Genomic DNA, 21,846 nt, shown 5'->3' with positions numbered 1-21,846 from the left:
CTATGATCCATGAAGTTCAATAACAGGGACTGAGAGCAGAGCGTGGAACTCAGAGTTAAACGGTGACTAGATGTTACCTCAGTGGAGTGTAGGAGGCTGGATCGTGGGGAACTTGCTCAGAGACAAGATACCCCAGAAAAGCATGAGCAGCAGACATACAGGTATCCAAGCAGGAAAAGGAAATATTCAAGTGGCCCTTCCTTTCATGTTTACATTCATCAGGGATATTGGTCTGCAGTTTTCTTTTTTGGTTTGGTCTTTGCCTGGTTTTGGTATTAGGGTGATGTTAGCTTCATAGAATGAGTTTGGGAGTGTTCCCTCCTCTTCTATTTTTTGGAAAACTTTAAGGAGAATGGGTTTATGTCTTCTCTGTATGTCTGATAAAATTCCGAGGTGAATCCATCTGGCCCGGGGATTTTGTTCTTTGGTAGTTTTTTGATTACCGCTTCAATTTCATTGCTGGTAATCGTTCTATTTAGATTTTCTGTTTCTTTCTGGGTCAGTCTTGGAAGGTTGTATTTTTCTAGGAAGTTGTCCATTTCTCCTAGGTTTCCCAGTTTGTTAGCATATAAGTTTTCATAGTACTCTCTAATAATTCTTTGTATTTCTGTGGGATCCGTCATGATTTTTCCTTTCTCGTTTCTGATTCTGTTGATTTGTGTTGACTCTCTTTTCCTCTTAATAAGTCTGGCTGGAGGCTTATCTATTTTGTTTATTTTCTCAAAGAAACAGCTCTTGGTTTCATTGATTTTTGCTATTGTTTTATTCTTCTCAATTTCACTGATTTCTTCTCTGATCTTTATTATGTCCCTCCTTCTGCTGACCTTAGGCCTCATTTATTCTTCTTTTTCCAATTTCAATAATTGTGCCATTAGACAATTCATTTGGGATTCTTCTTCCTTTTTTAAATATGCTTGGATTGCTATATATTTTCCTCTTCAGACTGCTTTTGCTGCATCCCACAGAAGTTGGGGCTTTGTGTTGTTGTTGTCATTTGATTCTATATATTGCTGGATCTCCATTATGATTTGGTCATTGATTAATTGATTATTTAGGAGCGTGTTGATAAGCCTCCATGTGTTTGTGCACCTTTTCGCTTTCTTTGTACAGTTTATTTCTTGTTTTATGCCTCTGTGGTCTGAAAAGTTGGTTGGTAGGATTTTAATCTTTTGGAATTTATTGAGGCTCTTTTTGTGGCCTAGTATGTGGTCTATTCTGGAGAATGTTCCATGTGCACTTGAGAAGAATGTGTATCCTGTTGCTTTTGGGTGTAGAGTTCTGTAGATGCCTACTAGGTCCATCTGTTCTAGTGTGTTGTTCAGTGCCTCTGTGTCCTTACGTATTTTCTGTCTGGTGGATCTTTCCTTTGGAGTGAGTGGTGTGTTGAACTCTCCTAGAATAAATGCATTGCATTCTATTTCCTCCTTTAGTTCTGTTAGTATTTGTTTCAGATATGTTGGTGTTCCTGTATTGGGTGCATATATATTTATAATGGTTATATCCTCTTGTTGGACTGAGCCCTTTATCATTATGTAATGTCCTTCTTTGTCTTTTGTTACTTTCTTTATTTTGAAGTCTGTTTTGTCTGATACCAGAATGGCAACACCTGCTTTCTTCTCTGTTGTTTGCTTGAAATATCTTTTTCCATCCCTTGACTTTAAGTCTGTGCGTGTCTTTGGGTTTGAGGTGAGTCTCTTGTAAGCAGCATATGGATGGATCTTGCTTTTTTATCCATTCTATGACTCTGTGTCTTTTGATTGGTGCATTCAGTCCATTTGCATTTAGGGTTATTATTGAAACGTATGTACCTATTGCCATTGCAGGCTTTAAGTTTGTGGTTACCAAAGGTTCAGGGTTAGCTTTTTACTATCTTACTGTCTAACTTAACTCGCTTATTGAGCTATTATAAACACGGTCTGATGATTCTTTATTTCTCTCCCTTCTTATTCCTCCTCCTCCCTTCTTCATATGTTGGGTGTTTTGTTGTGTGCTCTTTTTAGGAGTGCTCCCATCTAGAGCAGTCCCTGTAGGATGCCCTGTAGATGTGATTTGTGGGAGGCAAATTCCCTCAACTTTTGCTTGTCTGGGAATTGTTTAATCCCTCCTTCATATTTAAATGATAATCGTGCTGGATACAGTAGTCTTGGTTCGAGGCCCTTCTGTTTCATTGCATTAAGTATATCATGCCATTCTCTTCTGGCCTGTAGGGTTTCTGTTGGGAAGTCTGATGATAGCCTGATGGGTTTTCCTTTGTAGGTAACCTTTTTTTCTCTTTGGCTGCCTTTAATTCTTTGTCCTTGTCTTTGATCTTTGCCATTTTAATTATTATGTGTCTTGGTGTTGCCCTCCTTGGATCACTTGTCATGGGAGTTCTGTGTACCTCTGTGGTCTGAGAGGCCATTTATTCCCCTAGTTTGGGGAAGTTTGCAGCAATTTTTTCTTCAAAGACACTTTCTATCCCTTTTTCTCTCTCTTTTTCTTCTGGTACCCCTATAATGCCGGTATTGTTCCATTTCGATTGGTCACTCAGCTCTCTTAGAATTCTTTCATTCCTGGTGATCCTTTTATCTCTCTCTGCATCTGCTTCTCTGTGTTCCTGTTCTCTGTTTTCTAGTCCATTAATGGTTTCTTGGACCTCGTCCATTCTGTTTTGAAGTCCTTCCTGATCTTGTTTTATTTCTGAATTCTCCTTCCTTAGTTCTTGCATATTTCCCTGCAAGTTCATGAGCATGGTTATGACTTTTGTTTTGAATTCTTTTTCAGGAAAACTGGTTAAATCTATCTCCCCAGGTTCCTTCTCAGGGGAAGATGTAGCAGATGCCGATGCTGTCTGGGTTAGTCTTTTCTGGATCATATTTTTTTGCCTTTTCATGTTGATAGGTGCTATTGACTGTCAGCTGGGAGGGCCAAACTTTTCACTTGCTACTGGCCTTTCTTTACTGGGAAAACTGCGACCCCTAGTGGCTTGTGTTGGGTAATTGCATGTAGACTGTGTCTTTGTGTCTTGCCCAGCCTGTATGGGGGAACTTCCCCTTCTGAGGGCGTGGCCTACCTTAGGCTGCTTCTCTGTTTTCGCAGCGCTCGGAGGGGTCATGGATGGGCTGGCTGTTTGTCTGTTTACCTCTGTGAGGGTTCTTGGAGTTGTTGCTTAGGGGGTTAGTGCGCCCTTTTTCCCTGTAATTTCTAGCCACTGGGCTGTGGTCTGTGTTGTTTCCATCCAGCTGTTACGTCCCTGTTCATTTAAGACTTTCAAAAAGCACTCGCTTTTCTTTGTCACAGTGGCCTCAGCTTCGGAACACGCTCAGTGTTCTTGCTGCCCTGTTTCCCTAGTTTCTGCCCTCCATGCATGCACTGTTTCTGCTGTTTCTGCACTCTGGTGTGGGTGGCTGGGGCTGGGTGTTTAGTCCTGGGCTCCCTCTCCCTCCCAGCTCCGACACCTCTCCTCCCGCCAGGAGCTGGGGGTAGGCATGCTCGGGTCCCGCCCGGCCGGGGGTTGTATCTTACCCCTTTCACCAGGCGCTGGGCTCTCGCACGTGTGGATGTAGTCTGGCTGTTGTCCTGTGTCTTCTGGTCTCTCTTTTAGGATTAGTTGTATTTGTTGTATTTTCAAAAATATATATGTTTTTGGGAGGAGATTCCCACTGTCCTACTCAAGTCGCCATGTTGGCTCCCCTGGCTGATAAATTTTATAGAAACATTTCTTCAGTAATTCTGTCTCTTAAATGGGAAGAGGTTTACATTACAGTATAACTAATAATACTAACAGTAATAATAAATAGGCAACTCACCCCTCAACATTCTTGACCATATCCAAATAAAGCATGTTTATATGCCTCAAGAATGAAAACTGGAAACTTTGAGAAGTGATCCCATTTAGTTCAAGTGGGTTTTAGTACTATTATATCTTTTCCCCTAAACATTCAGGAATTTCTTTCTCATCTGGTGTTATCTTTACTTATAAATATGAAGAGTAAGGTAACAGGAGAAAAATAAATGGTAAGGAATAGGAAAAGAAACCAACTAGCAATAGATCCTAGGATACAATAATATATTTAGAGGATCAGAATGCCACTCTGGGAAACAGTTTAGGAAACTGTTAACATTTTGGTTGAACAATAATTTAAGAGAAGCCTGGGTTGCTACATAATAATAGAAGCCAGTTTAAGTCATAAAATTTCAGCCCCCTCCGTGATGTCGACCAGAAGGCCCATCACAGTAATGAACCCAAAGCCCTGCTCAGGAGTAAGTCTGTCTGACTGTGGAAATCCGCATTAGAGATCTGTCACCCCAACTCATCCTTGAGGTGACCTGTACCTGAAACCTCCACTTTGGCAGCACCTCTGGTCCCCAGCCCACTGCACCCTGACCCTCAATTTGAATTAGCATTGCTTTGTTGATCCTTGATGTTCTCACTGTGCACAAAGCTGTTTAACAACAGAAGCCATTTACCTGGATTTATTGGTGTTGTGCTTATTTTCTATCAGTTTACGAGATCGTAAATGTGTGTCTCTATGTTAACAATGCAATCTTAACAATCTTAACAAAGCAATCATCTTAATGGCAGACAGCCAATTTAAAGATAAGCAGCCCATGAACAGTGACTTTTGGGCAATATGGAGAGGAAGGTGCTGCTATTAACCTCAGGAAGTATTCAGTCCAAATTGGTAGGATCATGAAAAGTTATACAAGGTGGTTAAACATAAAAATAAACTCTGAAAGTCATGCTGTATGAGCAACATTTATGTTTCTCATGCAGCCTACAGAGCTATAGACCCATAAATAGCCTTTCATAGGTAACAAAACTGAGTTAGTTTACACATTAATTTACCTGTCCAAAGTCACAGAGACCATTAATATTGAAACCAGGATTCAAAATGATTCTTTCTTTGTCCCTCACTGCTTCTGACATGCCATTTTGGGTGGGTCCTCCTGAAATATTATATTATGAATTAATCCCCAAACATTTTGCCTGTGGAGCCCTAGGAGTGACCACGTGAGGCGGGCATGGAGGCCGCTCCCCAGAACTCCACTGACTTTACCCTCCTGGGACACGTCACCCGTCCTGTGTCCCCTGGGCTTGTCTTTGCCATGGTCTTCCTCATCTTTCTCATGGCCATAATGGCCAATGCCCTCATGATCCTGCTCATCCGCTTGGACACTTGCCTGCACATGCCCATGTACTTCTTGCTCAGCCAGCTCTCCATCATGGACACAGTCTATATTTGCATCACTGTCCCCAAGATGCTGCGAGACCTTCTCTCCAAGGAAAAGCTCATCTCCTTCCTGGGCTGTGCGCTTCAGATCTTCCTTTACCTGACCCTGATTGGAGGCGAATTTCTCCTTCTGGGCCTCATGGCCTATGACCGGTACGTGGCTGTGTGCAACCCCCTCAGGTACCCTCTCCTCATGACCCACAGGATTTGCCTGCTCATGGTGGTGGCCTCCTGGATCGGTGGCTCCCTGGATGGATTCCTGCTGACCCCCTTCACCATGAGTTTCCCTTACTGTGGATCCCGAGAGATCAATCACTTCTTCTGTGAGATCCCAGCTGTGCTGAAGCTGTCCTGTGTGGACACATCGCTCTATGAGACCCTGATGTATGCCTGCTGCGTGCTCATGCTGCTCATCCCTGTATCTGTCATCTCTGTCTCCTACACGCGCATCCTGCTCACTGTCCATTGGATGAGCTCTGCTGAGGGCCGGCACAAAGCCTTTGCTACCTGCTCTTCCCATATTGTGGTGGTGAGCATTTTCTATGGGGCAGCCTTCTACACGAATGTGCTTCCCCATTCCTACCACACACCACAGAAAGACAAGGTTGTGTCGGCCTTCTACACCATCCTCACCCCCATGCTCAATCCACTCATCTACAGTTTGAGGAATAAAGAGGTGGCTGCAGCTCTAAGGAAAGTGCTGGGGAGATTCACCTCCTCTCAGAGAATCAGAGCAGGGGATGCGTCCAGTAAACACTAGATGGGCTGGTGAAAACATCTCTTATGTTCTGGCCAAAGGCACAGCTATTCCAGAAAATATGTCCTTGGTTCTGAAAAACATCCACCATCATTTTAATGATTGTTAATTACCAACAGGTCATCTCAGCATTAGCCAACCTGTCTGAATTCACTGAAAAACATCTTTCAGAGACCATTCTCTTCGAGTGACCATTCTCTTCAAACAGTACTATTCATCATCCCAGGCACGCCAAATATCCCTATGAAGAGTTCTGAATAAATGTATTTCTCTGTCACACGTGTTCATGTGTCTTCTGTGTCTGTATTGCTGACCGACTTTGGAATGAGATCCACAGGGAGCAGTCATCATGTCTTTAATGATTCAATGCCAGGCATAAGTACAAATTAAATATTTTCTAATGGTAAAATTGAAGCAGCATTATTGAGGAAACATTTATTAGGACAACTCAATTGTATTTTGGGTTCTATTTTCTTAGTCACCTTTTATGAATGTTTGTGTTCTCTAACCACTGAAATTAAACTATAGGTACTTACAATGCCTTCATTCACATAGCTAATCTAATATATGCTGGGAAATCAATAAACATATACTGATTAATTGATTAATGTTTGACTTCTGTCTTAATACAGTAATATTACTACAATCCCTCAAAAACTTCCATTCATGCCTTATTACTGTGGCATAGATAAACATAGAATGAAGAAATCAAGATATTTTATTAGTTAACCTAGCTACATTAGTCAATTCTCCTATTCTCAGCCTCTCCCTCTGGTATACTGGTAGACAAATATTTCTTCTTCTAATTAGTTTTTAGTTAAGTGTGGTGTTTTGATAGATGTAGAACACTGATAGAATATTAACTAAATAAAGACCACAATGACTGAGCCTTCTCTACCCATTTACCTAATTGTGACTTCCTCCTGCACCTGAGGTTCTAAAATATGACAAGCCAAAAAGAAGTTTGGATTTACCCAGTACTTATTTTCTGTATCGGTAGAAGGCTGTTGGGCATGTTTTGGAGTGGTTTGCTAGTTTACAATGTCTAGGAAAGGTTACTCAGCCTATGTCATTCAGGTGTCAACACAGAGGGAAAAAATGTTTCCTCCACTGATACTGATGTAAGCAAAACATATTCTCTTCAATATGCTAATCACAAGGCTAAAAACATTTTGCCTTGGAAAACTCCTAGTAATTTGATCTTACCCTAAAATCAAACAAGAAAACAGAAAAGAGCTTGTAAAATGGCTTGGATGAATAAATCTCTTCAAGTGGAGAAACTACCCAGGATTAAACTGTGAAGCACCATCGATGTTGCTTCAATTCAGTTCCATTCTCTGCATCTCCGCACTGGTACTTCCTCTACTTCCTCCTCTCTTCTTCTCTTGCCTTTGTTAGCGCCTCTCCTCATCTTTCCCTCTATAAAATCCTTCATTTTGCAAATCCCATTTCCGCTCTGCTCTGAGTACCTGTCTTCTTTCCTATTTCCTCAGAGTCCTGCCTAGACCTGGGCTGTTATTACCAATATTAACAGGGCTTTTATTCTTACATCCCCAGGATGAATCTTTTGCCCATGTAACAAGGACATTTTACACAGACAATTTTAAATATTTCAAATGTATCTGAGAAGCAGCAGGTACGGGAGGTGCATTCTGATAAGTTCCTAGAGGTATCACAGGAATTAGTGATCAGGGCAGGGAAGGGGGGCCTGCGGGATGTGGTCAGGCATCTATTCCCTACCTCAGTGGTGTGAGTGTGTGTTCATTTCATGGCGATCTGCCAACCTCACCACTTCTCATGCATGCACTGTTCTGTTGTGTGCTATACTTTAATGCAATCAATTATTTTTTTAAAAATCACATCATATATATTGTGGTGTCTTCTCCCCTCACCCACAAGACTAGTATTACATTACAGGGAAGGATCAGGGATGATTTTTCCCCAGCACCATAACAAATTCTTATAGAAGGTAATTTTTGGTTACTAGATATTCCCCTTTATTAAAAATATATAAGTTGGTAATGAAAATTTTAAGTTATAACAATTTATAATTATTCAAAATGTAAAAGTGTTCACTCTGAAGATGTCACGTACTGTTTTAGATTATGGGGAAAACAGTGAAGGGAAAACTGTCCCTGTTTTTCAAAGCATCTTCAACTGCATTCTCTGATTTTGATCCTGATCTTTACAAAGTCTTACCAAGTATTTGGAGAAGGAATCAGCCTGAGGGGAGATGGAGAAGCTGGGGCTGAGTGCAAACAATCGCCTCTGCAAGAGGCAGATTCCAGCTTCAGAGCTTTGTCTTCTGACCTTGCAGTCTTGTGTTTTTACACCAATTCTTACTGTTAATTGATAGAAAAGAGAGAAGCATGTGGTGCAAAGTGCAGCTGCCAGTCTGTTAATCCTGCTAGTGACCTAGAGAAAAAATTCTCTGTGGAGTAACATGCTTATAAAACTCCACGTTCATCTTCTGTGGGGAGACACTTGGCCGTTCTAACAAGAGCCAGAGGCAAGGCAGACCCTTGGGGGTCCTTTCTACAGGGGAGGGGTATGGACAGGAAACCAACTAAACTCTTGCTTCTACATCTTAATTTCATTTATTCTTTATAAAGGCATATTTATAGAACATAAAAATAAGCAAAGGAAGAGAATAAAAAGTAATAGTCTATAATATAAAATCTACTTATTAACTCCTTAAGCTTGATTGAAAATCCAGGAAGGCTTCAGATTTAGGACTGACCAAGAAAATGAAAATAATTAGATGATTATTGAGCTTGAAGAAGAGAATTCAGTCCTCTGTTGCCGAGAAGTGACAGTACATCCCTGCTAAGTGAGGTTTCTCACTCTGAACAAAGTGAAGTCCTGGTGAGTAAAGCCTGATAACAGTGTGACCCCAAGAGGCTGCAGCGTCATACCCTGACCTGAACAGAAGTGTTTTACATTAGGCAGGACAATGATAATAATGGTTAATGTCATGGCATTGATAGGTTATTTAACTAAAATGACAGGCTGATTCAAAAGTATATAATTAACTAAAATGTAAGCATTTAAAATTAATTTTTAGTTGGGATTTTGTTGGGGGAGAGCCTGTTAAACCTACATGCCTGCCATGATTTCATCACACATTCACCAGACACCCTTTAAAATCCCAGAGTTTAGAAAAATAGATGAGGTTTCTGTTTCTGCTATATTATTTTGTCTTGCACCACTGGTGAAGAATATAAAAGTGACTGATAAATACCCATAGCATCAATTCTGAGGATCCTATATTGCTTCATTTCATTTTCTCTGATTAGATCTTAAGCTTATTCAGTTTACATTAGAACTTCCTCATCACATAAGCAAGGACAGGAATCTTAACTGTTTTGGTGTATCCGCAAACACCAATACTTTTCCTGATGTGTAATATGTATTTAAATGATTAATTCTATAAATAAACAAATGTCATTTCATTTTATAAGGCTTAGCCCTCAAAAATGTTAATTTTAATGTTTGTGCCCTTTTTTTTTCTTTTCTCCTGGGAAATCCAGGTTTGAAGAGTTGCAGGCGACACTTGCAGTCTGAGCAATCAGGTGGCGAGGGCACGCTCATACAGAGCACTTACTAATGTGTATGACTGATGATCACTAGTGTTCAACTGAAACTGGTATAATATTGTATATAATCCATCTTTCAATGAAAAGTTATAACTATCTCTAACACATCCAATCTTTAAAATGGGTTTGTGCTGGCTTCTCTACTTACATGTTAGATTCTCGCAGTGTGTAAAAGTGCCCTTCCCCTAAACCAGAAGGTGTATTTAGTGTTCAATAAATTTTATTAAAAGGTTCAGACTTCCACTGAATTTGCGTTTTGTGTATTCCCAATAAGCAGTCATTCATCTCTTTGACATATCATTTTTATATAATTTTCCTATTAACATTTAAATGTACTTAAATTACTTCCAACCATCCTCTAATTTCATAGGCAAAGTAGAATGCCTGTACAGTTTATAACATTATAATAGTTAAACCCCCTGAAGTTTCAGTCTTGGTTTTGTTATATCTAGCTTGAGAGCCTTGAGTGTTTTCTAATGTCTCAGTGCCCATTTCAAAGAGAGAAATAAGTCAATCCAAAGTCAGAAACTGGAGAGGATTTTCAGGACACAGATTTTCTGACTGTGACTGTTGTTCCTTGAGGTGAGGTGAGTTCTGCCTTTGTCATGTGGTCACCCTTCTGCGTGTTCCCAGGGCACAAACCTCACTGGGTCCCTCTTGATTCACTAAGTAGTTTATACTTCAGGTGATAAACTCAGAAACATTTCTGATTGTATCTGAGACTTTTGTTTTTCTCCCCTTCATTCCTTGGTGTGATGATCTGTTTCCACAGGTAAGAGAAATCTATCAATAAATGAAAATCTCTAAGGGATTATATCCAAATCCATCTAGATGTCCAGTAGGTGTGACTGTGGGGCCAGCTCAGCATCATCCTTCTGCCACCTTGTCAGTAATTAACAAGATGACGTTATCCTCAGACACCATTGTAGGTTCTTGGTGTTTTCCTTAAAACTTTGTGTGTCATTCGGGGAATAAAAAAAATGCATGAACAGCAGAATAATTTTATGGCTTCCCTTGAAGGATGAATGTTGATTTCATTTTTCTTTCAGTCATCAGATATTTTCTTCATGGAACAGTTTGTCATCATCACAGTCAGAGGCTGTATTCTGTGGTGAAGGGTACAGATGAGCTGGATCTCAGCCTCCAAACCCCCACTGCACTGCTTTCCACCTTAGGCATGTCAATTAATCTCCCTGTGCCTCAATTTCTCATTTTTGGGAGCATTAAGTGTATGAATATGAATGGAGTTCCTTCCTGGCTTATTATTCTTATGACATTATTAACATCATTAGCATCATCACCATTATTGTTGCCTCCAGCACCCCGGGTACATTCTGGACCAAGGGCTCAGGCCTGAGCATGGGATACCTGAGTGTGGGTCCTGTGGGACATGGACAGGTTACTATTCTTGAGGGCTGAGGCTGCTCATAGAAACCATTTTGTCATCATTATGCCCATCTCAGTAAAGTTTATCCATGATGTCATCTGGTTCTGGGTTAAACTTCATTGGGGTGTTTGTGATCACTTATTCAATCTGCTTACTAGTAATTGTTCTGATCTGTTTTTCTAATTCTTTCTGATCAAGTGTTAGTAGTTTCTATGTTTCTACTAAATGTTTCTATTTCATCTAGCCTGCCCCACTTGTTAGTGGATAGCTGTTCATAGTAGCTTCTTAGGATTTTTAAATTATTTCTGTGGCATCAGTTGTAATGTCTCTTCTTCCATTTATAATTTTGTAGTTTGGGTCCCTCTTTTTTAAACTTTGATTAGTCTAGCTACTGCTGTCTCAATTTTAAACTTATAACAACTTATCTTGAATTGGAAAACTCTACTTTTTACTCCCATCCCCCATATTTCATGCTTTTGCTATCACAATTTATGTCTTTTTATATTTTGTATTTATTATAAAATTATCAAAGCTGTATTTATTTGTAATTTGTTTCCATTTACCTTAATATCCAACATAAGTGACAGTATGCCACCATATTATAATATTGCCATATTTTGACTTTGAATATATAATGATCTTTAGAAATGTTTTATATTTTCAAATGTTTTCACATTCCTCATTACATATTTCAACCTGAAGAACTCCTTCCACCTTTTCTTATACGCCATACCTAATGAGCATGACCTCCCTCAGCTTCTGATTTTCTTGGGAAGTCTATCCTACCTTCATTTTTAAAGGACACTTTTTCTGGTTAAAGTATTCTTGGCTGTCAGTTTTCTTTTTCACCACTTTGAACATATCCCACTCTCACTGGCCTGCAAGTTCCTGCTGAAATATCACTGACAGCTTTGAGAGGATTCTTCATATATGTGAAATTACCTTTTTCTATTGCAACTCTTAAATTTAGTATTTTTTAAGTTTAACTATGTTTAATAATAACATATTATTTAAAATATTTAATAATAGACTGGGGATTTATGATTTTCATGAAATTGGATTATACCTCCTGTATCATCTCCATCTTTTTTTCTTCCGTAACTTCAAAATGAATACATTTCTCCTTTTGGTGGTTTTCATAATTCACATAGGATTAAGTCACTACTTGTCATTCTTTTGTTTTTGCTCTACTCTGGCTGCATAATTTCAAATAATCTGTCTTTGAATCCTGAGTTCCTTTTTGGGGTTGTTGAAGTCTGCTGTCATGTTCTCAAATTCATTTTCCATTTCACTTATTTTATTCTTCAGATCCAGAGTTTCTGTTTGATTCTTATTATATTTCTATCTACTCAAAAACCTTCTCATTCTGATTGTTTATGATTGTCCTGATTTTACTGAACCATTTTTCTGTGTTTCTCTTACCTGACTGAGCTTTTCAACAATTATTTTTCAATTACTTATTAGGAAATTCATAGAACTCTATTTCTTTGAGGTTGTATTGGAAAACTATGATTTTCTTGCCATGATGTGATTTTTTTAATTTATATTCCTTGATGTCTGTATTTAGTGTCTTCACACTTGAAGAACTAGTCACTTCCTCTAGTCTTTACCATCTTGCCAATTCAGTAAGTCCAACTCAGAATCTTCTTTTCTCCAACAATATGCTGGAAGTTTCTGAGGCTCTTCTCCAACCTCAGTAATGGTTACATGGGTGTATTCACTTTTTTATTATTTAACAATCTTGCCTCCTCTAAGTTTTGCACTTTTCAGCATGCCATGCATTAATGCAATTTAATTTTAAAAATCATTTTATACACATGATGAGTATCCTCTTCCCTCACTGTAGTATATATACAAAATGGAATGCTATTCATCCATAAAAAGAAAAGACATCCTGCCATTTGCAACAACATGGATGGAGCGGGAGAATATTATGCTTAGTGATACAAGCCAAGCAGAGAAAGACAAATACCATATTAATTCACTTACTCATAGAATATTTTATAAAAGCAAAACAGAATGAACAAAACAGCAGTTACTCAGGGATACTGAGAAATGACTAGTGGTACCATGGGGAAGAGATTAGGTAGGGTGGATGGTGCGAATGGGGGGGATAAAAGGGCACAAAAATCCCCAATCATAATATAAGCTGCTACAGAGATGGTAGTGCAGCATGGAGAACATAGATAATGGTTCTGTAACATCCTCCTATGCTGACAGATAGTAACTGAACTAGTTGGGGTGGGGATTTAATAATATAGTATACCACAGTGTGTATTTTAAACCAATATAAGATTGTCTATCAACAATATTTCAATAAAAAATGCATTCCACTGTAATAAAAAAAATGATGGCCAGGAAATTTTAGTAACCCAAAACAAATCCTAGAAAACATAATTTATGGACCCTAGACTTTCCCCCATACTAAAAATGCATTATATTAACTAGTGAAATAAAATAATAAATTATAATAATTCTAAATTAATGAAAAGTTACCCAGATAGGCATTCAAGGTAGTGGCGTGAGTAGGGTGGCAGAAATCTCCTCCCAAAACATATATAAATTGAAAATACAGCAAATACAACTATTCCTAAAAAAGAGACTAGAAGATACAGCCAGGCTATATCTACATCTGCAAGAACTCAGCTTGTCACAGAAAGGGTAAGATACAAAGCTGTGGCCCTGTGGTATCTGAGCGCTCCCCCAATCTTAGCTCACTGGTGGGAGGAAAAGAATCAGAGCAGGGAGTGAGTGGAAGCACAGGACTGAAAAATAACCAGCCCTGGTAATCTGCACTGGGAGCACAGACACACATTGCATGGTGCACTAAATATTGGAGAAATGGAAAAGTAAATTCTAAGATGGAGACTGCATGCAGGTCCCCACAGCTGGCTCCCATGGGACAAAATTAAAAGTCTTAAAGTTCAAGGGTTTAACAGGTGGACAAAATCATCCTGGCCCACTCAGCCCAGCAGGCTAGGAATCATAAGGAACTTTAGGTGCCCTAACCCCTTGGGTGTCAACACAGCTCCGAAGACCCTCACAGCAATAAGCAGCCTGCTGCTCATTACCCACTGCCGGCACTTCGAGCAAACCAGCTGACTCGCCATTGCTGCAGACCAGCCGGGAATAGCCCTGCCCACAGCAAACACACAGAGTCTCCTCCCAGCACACAGCTGAGCCAGACCCAGAGGATGCCTCCAGCATGCAGCTGCCCAACACAGACAGAGGAATATGGCACAAAGTCAGGAAGGCATTAAGGGACATAGTTATCACAGGAGAAAACGCCATGCACCTGCAACCCCTGGCAGTGCTCTATGCAATGCCAAGGTGTGCCCCGCCCATGGAAGCTCAGGGAATTAACCCAGAGACTGTTACCTGTGTGTGGATAACAGGCACATGCAGCAGAGAAGGGCAAGGTGACCAGCAAGCAGGAAGGGACTTTGTTCTCCCAGCTGACATATGTGACACTTGCCGACAATCATTTCTATCATCCTGAAAAAGCAGAAGAACCTGGTCCAGTCCAAAATCACTCAAACAATGACAGAGAGAGGGCCTGGCAAGAGATATAATGAATCTTCCTGAAAAAGAATTCAAAATAAAAGTCATAACCATGCTGATGGACCTGCAGAGAAATATGCAAGAGCTAAGGGATGAAGTCAGGAGGGAGATAACAGAAATGAAATAATCAATAGAAGGACTTAAGAACAGACTGGATGAGGTGCAAGAGACTGCTAATGGAATAGAAATCAGAAAACAGGAATACAGAGAAACTGATGCAGAGAGAGATGAAAGGATCTCCAGGAATGAAAGAATATTAAGAGAACTGTGTGACCAATCCAAATGGATCAATATTCACATAATAGGGGTACTAGGAGAAGAAGAGAGAGAAAAAGGGATAGAAAGTGTCTTTGAAGAAATAATTGCTGAAAACTTCCCCAATCTGGGGAAGGAAATAATCTCTCAGAACATGGAAGCCCACAGATCTCCCAAAACAAGGGACTGAGGGAGGACAAGACCAAGACATAATAATTTAAATGGCAAAGATCAAACACAAGGACAGGGTATTAAAGGCAGCCAGAGAGAGTAAAAAGATCACCTACAAAGGAGAGCCCATCAGGCTACCATCAGACTTCTCAACAGAAACCTTACATGCCAGAAGAGAATGACATGATATATTTAATGCAATGAAACAGAGGGGCTTTAACGAAGAAGACTGCATCCAGAAAGATTATCATTTAAATTTGAAGGAGAGATTAAACAATTTCCAGATAAGTAGAAGTTGTAGGAATTTGCCTCCCACAAACAACCTCTACAGGGTATTTTAAAGGGACTGCTCTAGATGGAAGTACTTATAAGGCTAAATAGATGTCAATAGATGTCAACAGAGAAAATAAAATCACAGCAAAGAAAGTAGACCAACCAAATACTAACTAAAGGCAAAAAAATTAACAATCCACAAAAGCATTCAAGGGAAACACAGAAGAGTACAGAATAAAACAACTAACATACAAAGAGTGGAGGAGGAAGAATAAGGAGAGAAATACAAAATTGTCAGACTGTGTTTATAATAGTGTAATAAGTGAGTTAAAGTTAGATGGTTAGATAGTAAAGAAGCTACCCTTCAAGCTTTGGTAACTATGAATCCAAAGCCTGCAATGGCAATAAGTACATATCTATCGATAATCACCCTACATGTAAATGGACTGAATGCACCAGTCAAAAGACACAGAATAATAGAATGGATAAAAAAGCAAAAACCATCTATAGCTGCTTACAAGAGACTCACCTCAAACCAAAAAACATACACAGACTAAAAGTGAAGAGATGGAAAGAGATATTTCATGCAAACAATAGGGATAAAAAGCAGGAGTTGCTGTACTTGTGTCAGACAAAACAGACTTCAAAACAAAGAAAGTAACAAGAGATAAAGAAGAACATTACATAATGATAAAGGGGTTAGTCGAACAAGCGGATATAACCATTATGAATATTGTTGCACCCAACACAGTAGAACCAAAATATGTGAAACAAATACAAACAGAATTAAAGGAGGAAATAGAATGCAATACAATCATTTTAGGAGATTACAACACACCACTCACTCCAAAGCACAGATCAATCAGACAGAAAATAAGTAAGGACACAGAGGCACTGAACAACACACTAGAAGAGATGGAAATAAGAGACATCTACAGAACTCTACAACCAAAAGCAACAAGATACACATTGTTCTCAAGTGCACATGGAACTTTTTCCAGAATAGACCACAAACTAGGCCACAAAAAGAGCCTCAGTAAATTCAAAAAGACTGGAATTCTACCAACCAACTTCTCAGATCACAAAGGTATAAAACTAGAAATAAACTGTACAAAGAAAACAAAAAGACTCACAAACACATGGACGCTTAACAACATGCTCCTAAATAACAAATGGATCAATGACCAAATTAAAACAGAGATCAAGCAATATATGAAGACAAATAACAACAACAGCACAATGCCCCAACTTCTGTGGGACACAGTGAAGGCAGTTCTAAGAGGGAAGAGTATAGCAATCCAGGCCTATTTAATGAAGGAAGAACAATCCCAAATTAATAGTCTAAAGTCACAATTATTGAAACTGGTAAAAGGAGAACAAATGAGGCCCAAAGTCAGCAGAAGGAGGGACATAATAAAGATCAGAGAAGAAATAAATAAAATTTAGAAGAATAAAACAATAGAAAAAATTAAACAAGAGCTGTTTCTTTGAGAAAATAAAGAAAATAGATAAATCCCTAGCCATACTTATTAAGAGAAAAAGAGAATCTACACACATAAACAGAATCAGAAATGAGAAAGGAGAAATCAAGACGGATACCACAGAAATACAAATACTATCAAAATCTATATGTTAAAAAGCTGGATAACCTAGAAGAATTGGACAACGTTCCAGAAAAATACAACCTACAAAGGCTGATCCAGGAAGAAACAGAAAATGTAAACAGACCAATTACCAGCAAGGAAATTGAACTGGTAATAAAAAAACTACCCAAGAAGAAAACTCTCGGGCCAGATGGACTTACCACAAAATATTATCAGATGTTCAGAGAAGACATAATACCTATTCTCCTTAAAGTTTTCCAAAAAATAGAAGACAAAGGAGCACTTCCAAACTCATTCTATGAAGCCGGCATCACTATAATACCAAAACCAGGCAAAGACCCCACAAAAAAAGAAAACCACAGACCAATATCCCTAATGAGCATAGATGCAAAAATACTCAATAAAATATTAGCAAACTGAATTAAAAAATACATTAAAAGGGTCATACACCATGATCAAGTGATATTCATCTCGGGATGCAAGGATGGTACAACATTTGAAAATCCATCAACATCAACAAAAACAAAGACAAAAAGCATACGATCATCTCCAGAGATGCTGAAAAAGCATTTGACAAAATTTAACATGTATTCATGATAAAAACTCTCAACAAAATGGTTATAGAGAGCAAGTACCTCAACATAATAAAGGCCATATATGACAAACCCACAGCCAACATCATATGAACAGCGAGAAGCTGAAAGCTTTCACCTAAGATTTGGAAACAAGACAGGGATGCCCACTCTCCACACTTTTATTCAACATAGTACTGGAGGTCCTACACATGGTAATCAGACAAAACAAAGAAATAAAAGCCATCGAGATTGATAAGGAAGAAGTCAAACTGTCACTATTTGCAGATAACCTGATATTGTACATAAAAAACCCTAAATACTCCATTCCAAAACTATGAGAACTAATATCTGAATTCAGGAAAGTTGCAGGACACAGAATTAATACACAGAAATATGTGGCTTTCCTATGCACTAATGATGAACTGGCAGAAAGAGAAATCAAGAAAACAATTTCATTCACAATTGCATCAAAATGAATAAAATACCTAGGAATAAACCAAACCAAGGAATTGAAAGACCTATACCCTGAAAACTACAAGACACTCTTAAGAGAAATTGAAGAGGACACTAACAAATGGAAACTCATCCCGTGCTCTTGGGTAGAAAGAATTAATATTGTCAAAATGGCCATCCTGCCTAAAGCAATCTACAGATTCAATGCAGTTCATATCAAAATACCAACAAGCATTCTTCAACAAGCTGGAACAAATAGTTCTAAAATTCATATGGAACCACAAAAAAATCCCCAACAGCCAAAGCAATCCTGAGAAGGAAGAATAAAGCAGGGGTATCTCGCTTCCCAACTTCCAGCTCTACTACAAAGCCACAGTAATCAAGACAATTTTGGTCCTGGCACAAGAACAGACCCACAGACCAGTGGAACAGAATAGAGAGTCCAGATATTAACCCAAACATATATGGTCAATTAATACATGATAAAGGAGCCATAGATATAAGATGAAGAAATTATAGCCTCTTTAACAACTTCTGTTGGCAAAGCTGGACAGCTACATGCAAGAGAATGAAACTGGATCATTGTCTAACCTCATATAGAAAAGTAAATTTGAAATGGATCAAAGACCTGAATGTAAGTCATGAAAACATAAAACTCTTAGAAAAAACATAGGCAAAAATTTATTGGACATAAACATGAGTAGCTTCTTCATGAGCATATCTCTCTGGGCAAAGGAAACAAAAGCAAAAATAAACAAGTGGGACTATATCAAGCTGAAAACCTTCTGTACAGCAAAGGAAACCATCAATAGAACACAAAGACATCCTACAGTATGGGAAAATGTATTCATAAATCGCACATTGATAAAAGGTTGGCATCCAAAATATATAAAGGGCTCACACTCCTCAACTAACAGAAAGCAAATAATCCAATTAAAAACTGGGCAGAGGATCTGAACAGACACTTCTCCAGAGAAGAAATTCAGATGGCTACCAGGCAAATCACTAATCATCAGAGAAATGCAAATTATAGCCACAATGAGATGTAACCTCACACCAGTTAGGATGGCCACCATCCAAAAGACAAACAACAACAAATGTTGGTGAGGATGTGGAGAAAAGGGGAAAACTCCTACACTGCTGGTGGGAGTGTAAACTAGTTCAACCATTGTGGAAAGCAGTATGCAGGTTCCTCAAAAAACTAAAAATAGAAATACCATTTGATGCAGAAATTCCACTCCTAGGAATTTACCCTAAGAATGCAGCAGCCCAGTTTGAAAAAGACATATGCACCCCTATGTTTATCACAGCAATATTTACAATAGCCAAGAAATGGAAGCAACCTAAGTGTCCATCAGTAGATGAATGGATAAAGAAGATGTGGTACATATACACAATGGAATATTATTCATCCTAAGAAGAAAACAAATCCTACCATTTGCAACAACATGGATGGAGCTAGAGGGTATTATGCTCAGTGAAATAAGCCAGGTGGAGAAAGACAAGTACCAAATGATTTCACTCATATGTGGGGTATAAGAACAAAGAAAAAAACTGAAAGAACAAAACAGCAGCAGAAGCACAGAACCCAAGAATGGACTAACACTTACCAAAGGGAAAGGGACTGGGGATGATGGCTGGGAAGGGAGGGACAAGGAGGAAAAAGGGGCATTACGATTAGCAGACAATGTAGTGGGCGCAGCATGAGGAGAGCTGTACAACACAGAGAAGACAAGTAGTGATTGTATAGCATCTTACTATGCTGATGGACAGTGACTGTAATGGTGTATGTGCTGGGGACTTGATAATAGGGGGAGTCTAGTAAACATAATGCTGCTCATGTAACTGTACATTAATGATACCAAAAAAATTAAGGTACCAATATATAGCACATGTCAGGTATTTTTCTAGATTATGTGCAAATGATGAAAGTAAAGTATTTACACATTCCAAAGCAAACTGAAATGTATTATCTGGTTTCCATTCTGATCTGCAAAGTCTTACCAAGTATTTTGAGAAGTAATTATCCCCATGTGAGTTGAGAAAGTTTGTGTTCAATGAAAATTATTGCTTTTCCCAAGTCTGGGGCATGGGTGAGTCTCAGAACCGTGTCTTCTTCTGACTTCTGGTTTTGTGTTTTTGTGCCAAGCTTTGTTATTAACTGCAGACTGTTTCCAGGGGAGAGAAGCATGTGGTACAATGAGCAGTTGCCAGTTTGTTAATCCTGATAATGATCTGGAGGAAAAATCCCCCTGAGATGAATATGCTGATAAAATCCATATTCATTTTCTGTTGCATGCCAGCTAGTCTCTTTCACCAAGGACTGATGATCTGTGTTGAGGGATGTTAAGGTTTTGGGGATCCTTCCACAGGTGAGGGATGTGAACATGAAATGAACTGCACCTAAGCTTCTATATATATTTTCATTTTAATTTATGTAATAAATTAAGATGTTATTTATATTATATATATTTTTTAATGAATTACATAAGATCTGATTTAATACTTGATTAATAATACACAGGAAGATTTCAGAAATGAAGGAGTGATCAGAGAAACTGGAAATATTTAGATGATTAGTGGGAAGGAGATAATACAGGCTGCATTTATCTAAAATGTGTCAGTACTTCCCAGCCAAGATAGACTCCCGACTTTGGACAAAGAGGAGTCCTGCTAAATGTTCTGGTAAGAGTGTGAAAACTGATGTTTAAAACTTTAGATACTGACTATATAAAGAAGTGAAGCAGGACATTGTAATAATGGACACTTCGTAAGATTGAAAGGTTATCTAACTAAACAAGAGTCTGTTCAATAACATGTAATGGACTAAAACCAGAAGCATTTTTGATACATGTTTTTTTTTCATTTGGAATTGTGTTGAGGATAGATGTGTTAAACCTTCATGAATACATTGGTCTTGGCAAACATTTATCAAGCATCCCAGTGAGTGCTTGAAAGAAGTAATTTTGAAAGAAAATCCCAGATACTTAAATTTCAAGAAAATTAATTCTCTGTTCTACTATATCTTGATTTGTACAATTAGATAAGAATAAAAAGGTGATAAATACATGCCTGTGGCATCAACTGTTGATTATCCTATACCACTTTATTTCATTTTCCTTGATTTGATTTGTTGCCAGGCAGCTGCATCTGCGGAGGCCTCTCCCTGTGCACCAGGTGAAACCTCAACCTGGAGGGGGAGGGTTCTTGACTCTGAACGAGAAAGAATCCTCAAGCCAGTCAGAAGAGTGTAGGTAAGGAAGGAATTCAATAAAGCGAGAGCAGCGGAGAATGGCAGCTGCTTTGCAGGTAACAGAGAGCAAAGAGGCGGCAGAGGAAAGGAGGGAAAGCTCATTGAACTCCTACTCAGCATAGGGCAGATCCCCTGACAACTCCTGAGGCCAGGGTCACCCGGCATCTCATGTCTGCTGGGATCTGCAATGCATGGGGACTAGCCCCTACCACCCCAAGATTTGGAGGAGCCATGGAGCACAGTATGGAGGGAGATTATGTTCTGAGAACTTCCCAAGAAAGGAGACTTTCAGTCTGCTGCTAAGAGCAGATGGTGCAGCTGCAGGTCCGTCCTGGTCCCCCGGGTGATGGGAACTTGCAGGCCCAAATCTGAGCTCTCAGCAGCCCCTCCCTCCTTATCAGGAGTAAAGCAGACACATAGTGAAGACTTGGAAATAAGATGAACTAACACAAAGACAAAACAATAATTTGAACAATAGGAAAGCATTATTTAAAGGTATATACTTAAAGGGGAGTGTGGGCAACGTCAGAGAGAAGGTGCACTGAAAGGATGGGGGTTCCCTCTTTGAAGGCTTTCAAGAATGGAGCAAAGGGCAGCAGGGTGGGGGTGTAGGCTTCACATGTGGTCTCATGATGTCTCTCTCCAGGGACAGACTCTATGTCCTCCTCATCAACACTCAGTCCACCACATAATTCTGTAGGATAAACTTAACACAAGGAATCTATTGATCCAGTTCCTCTCCAGGATA

The 21,846-nt window shown here is 39.1% G+C and overlaps 1 protein-coding gene across 1 annotated transcript; it reads left to right on the top strand.

Annotated features, from left to right (window-relative positions):
• Window positions 1–5,004: 5,004 nt before the first annotated feature.
• Window positions 5,005–5,973, top strand: LOC118919983 (olfactory receptor 2T2-like). The gene has a single exon (XM_036900414.2). It carries the CDS (start codon window positions 5,005–5,007, stop codon window positions 5,971–5,973), a length of 969 nt encoding a protein of 322 aa, XP_036756309.1.
• Window positions 5,974–21,846: the final 15,873 nt, after the last annotated feature.

The sequence above is a fragment of the Manis pentadactyla genome, chromosome 13 (assembly GCF_030020395.1).
Source record: "Manis pentadactyla isolate mManPen7 chromosome 13, mManPen7.hap1, whole genome shotgun sequence".
In the NCBI taxonomy this organism is placed as follows: domain Eukaryota; kingdom Metazoa; phylum Chordata; class Mammalia; order Pholidota; family Manidae; genus Manis; species Manis pentadactyla.
The sequence above is the reverse complement of the archived record's forward strand: the minus strand, read 5'-3'. Positions and strand labels throughout refer to the sequence as shown.

What these genes read in the sequence shown, in the direction of transcription:
- LOC118919983 (XM_036900414.2), top strand. Translation starts at nt 5,005, where the DNA reads ATGGAGGCCGCTCCCCAGAACTCCACTGACTTTACCCTCCTGGGACAC.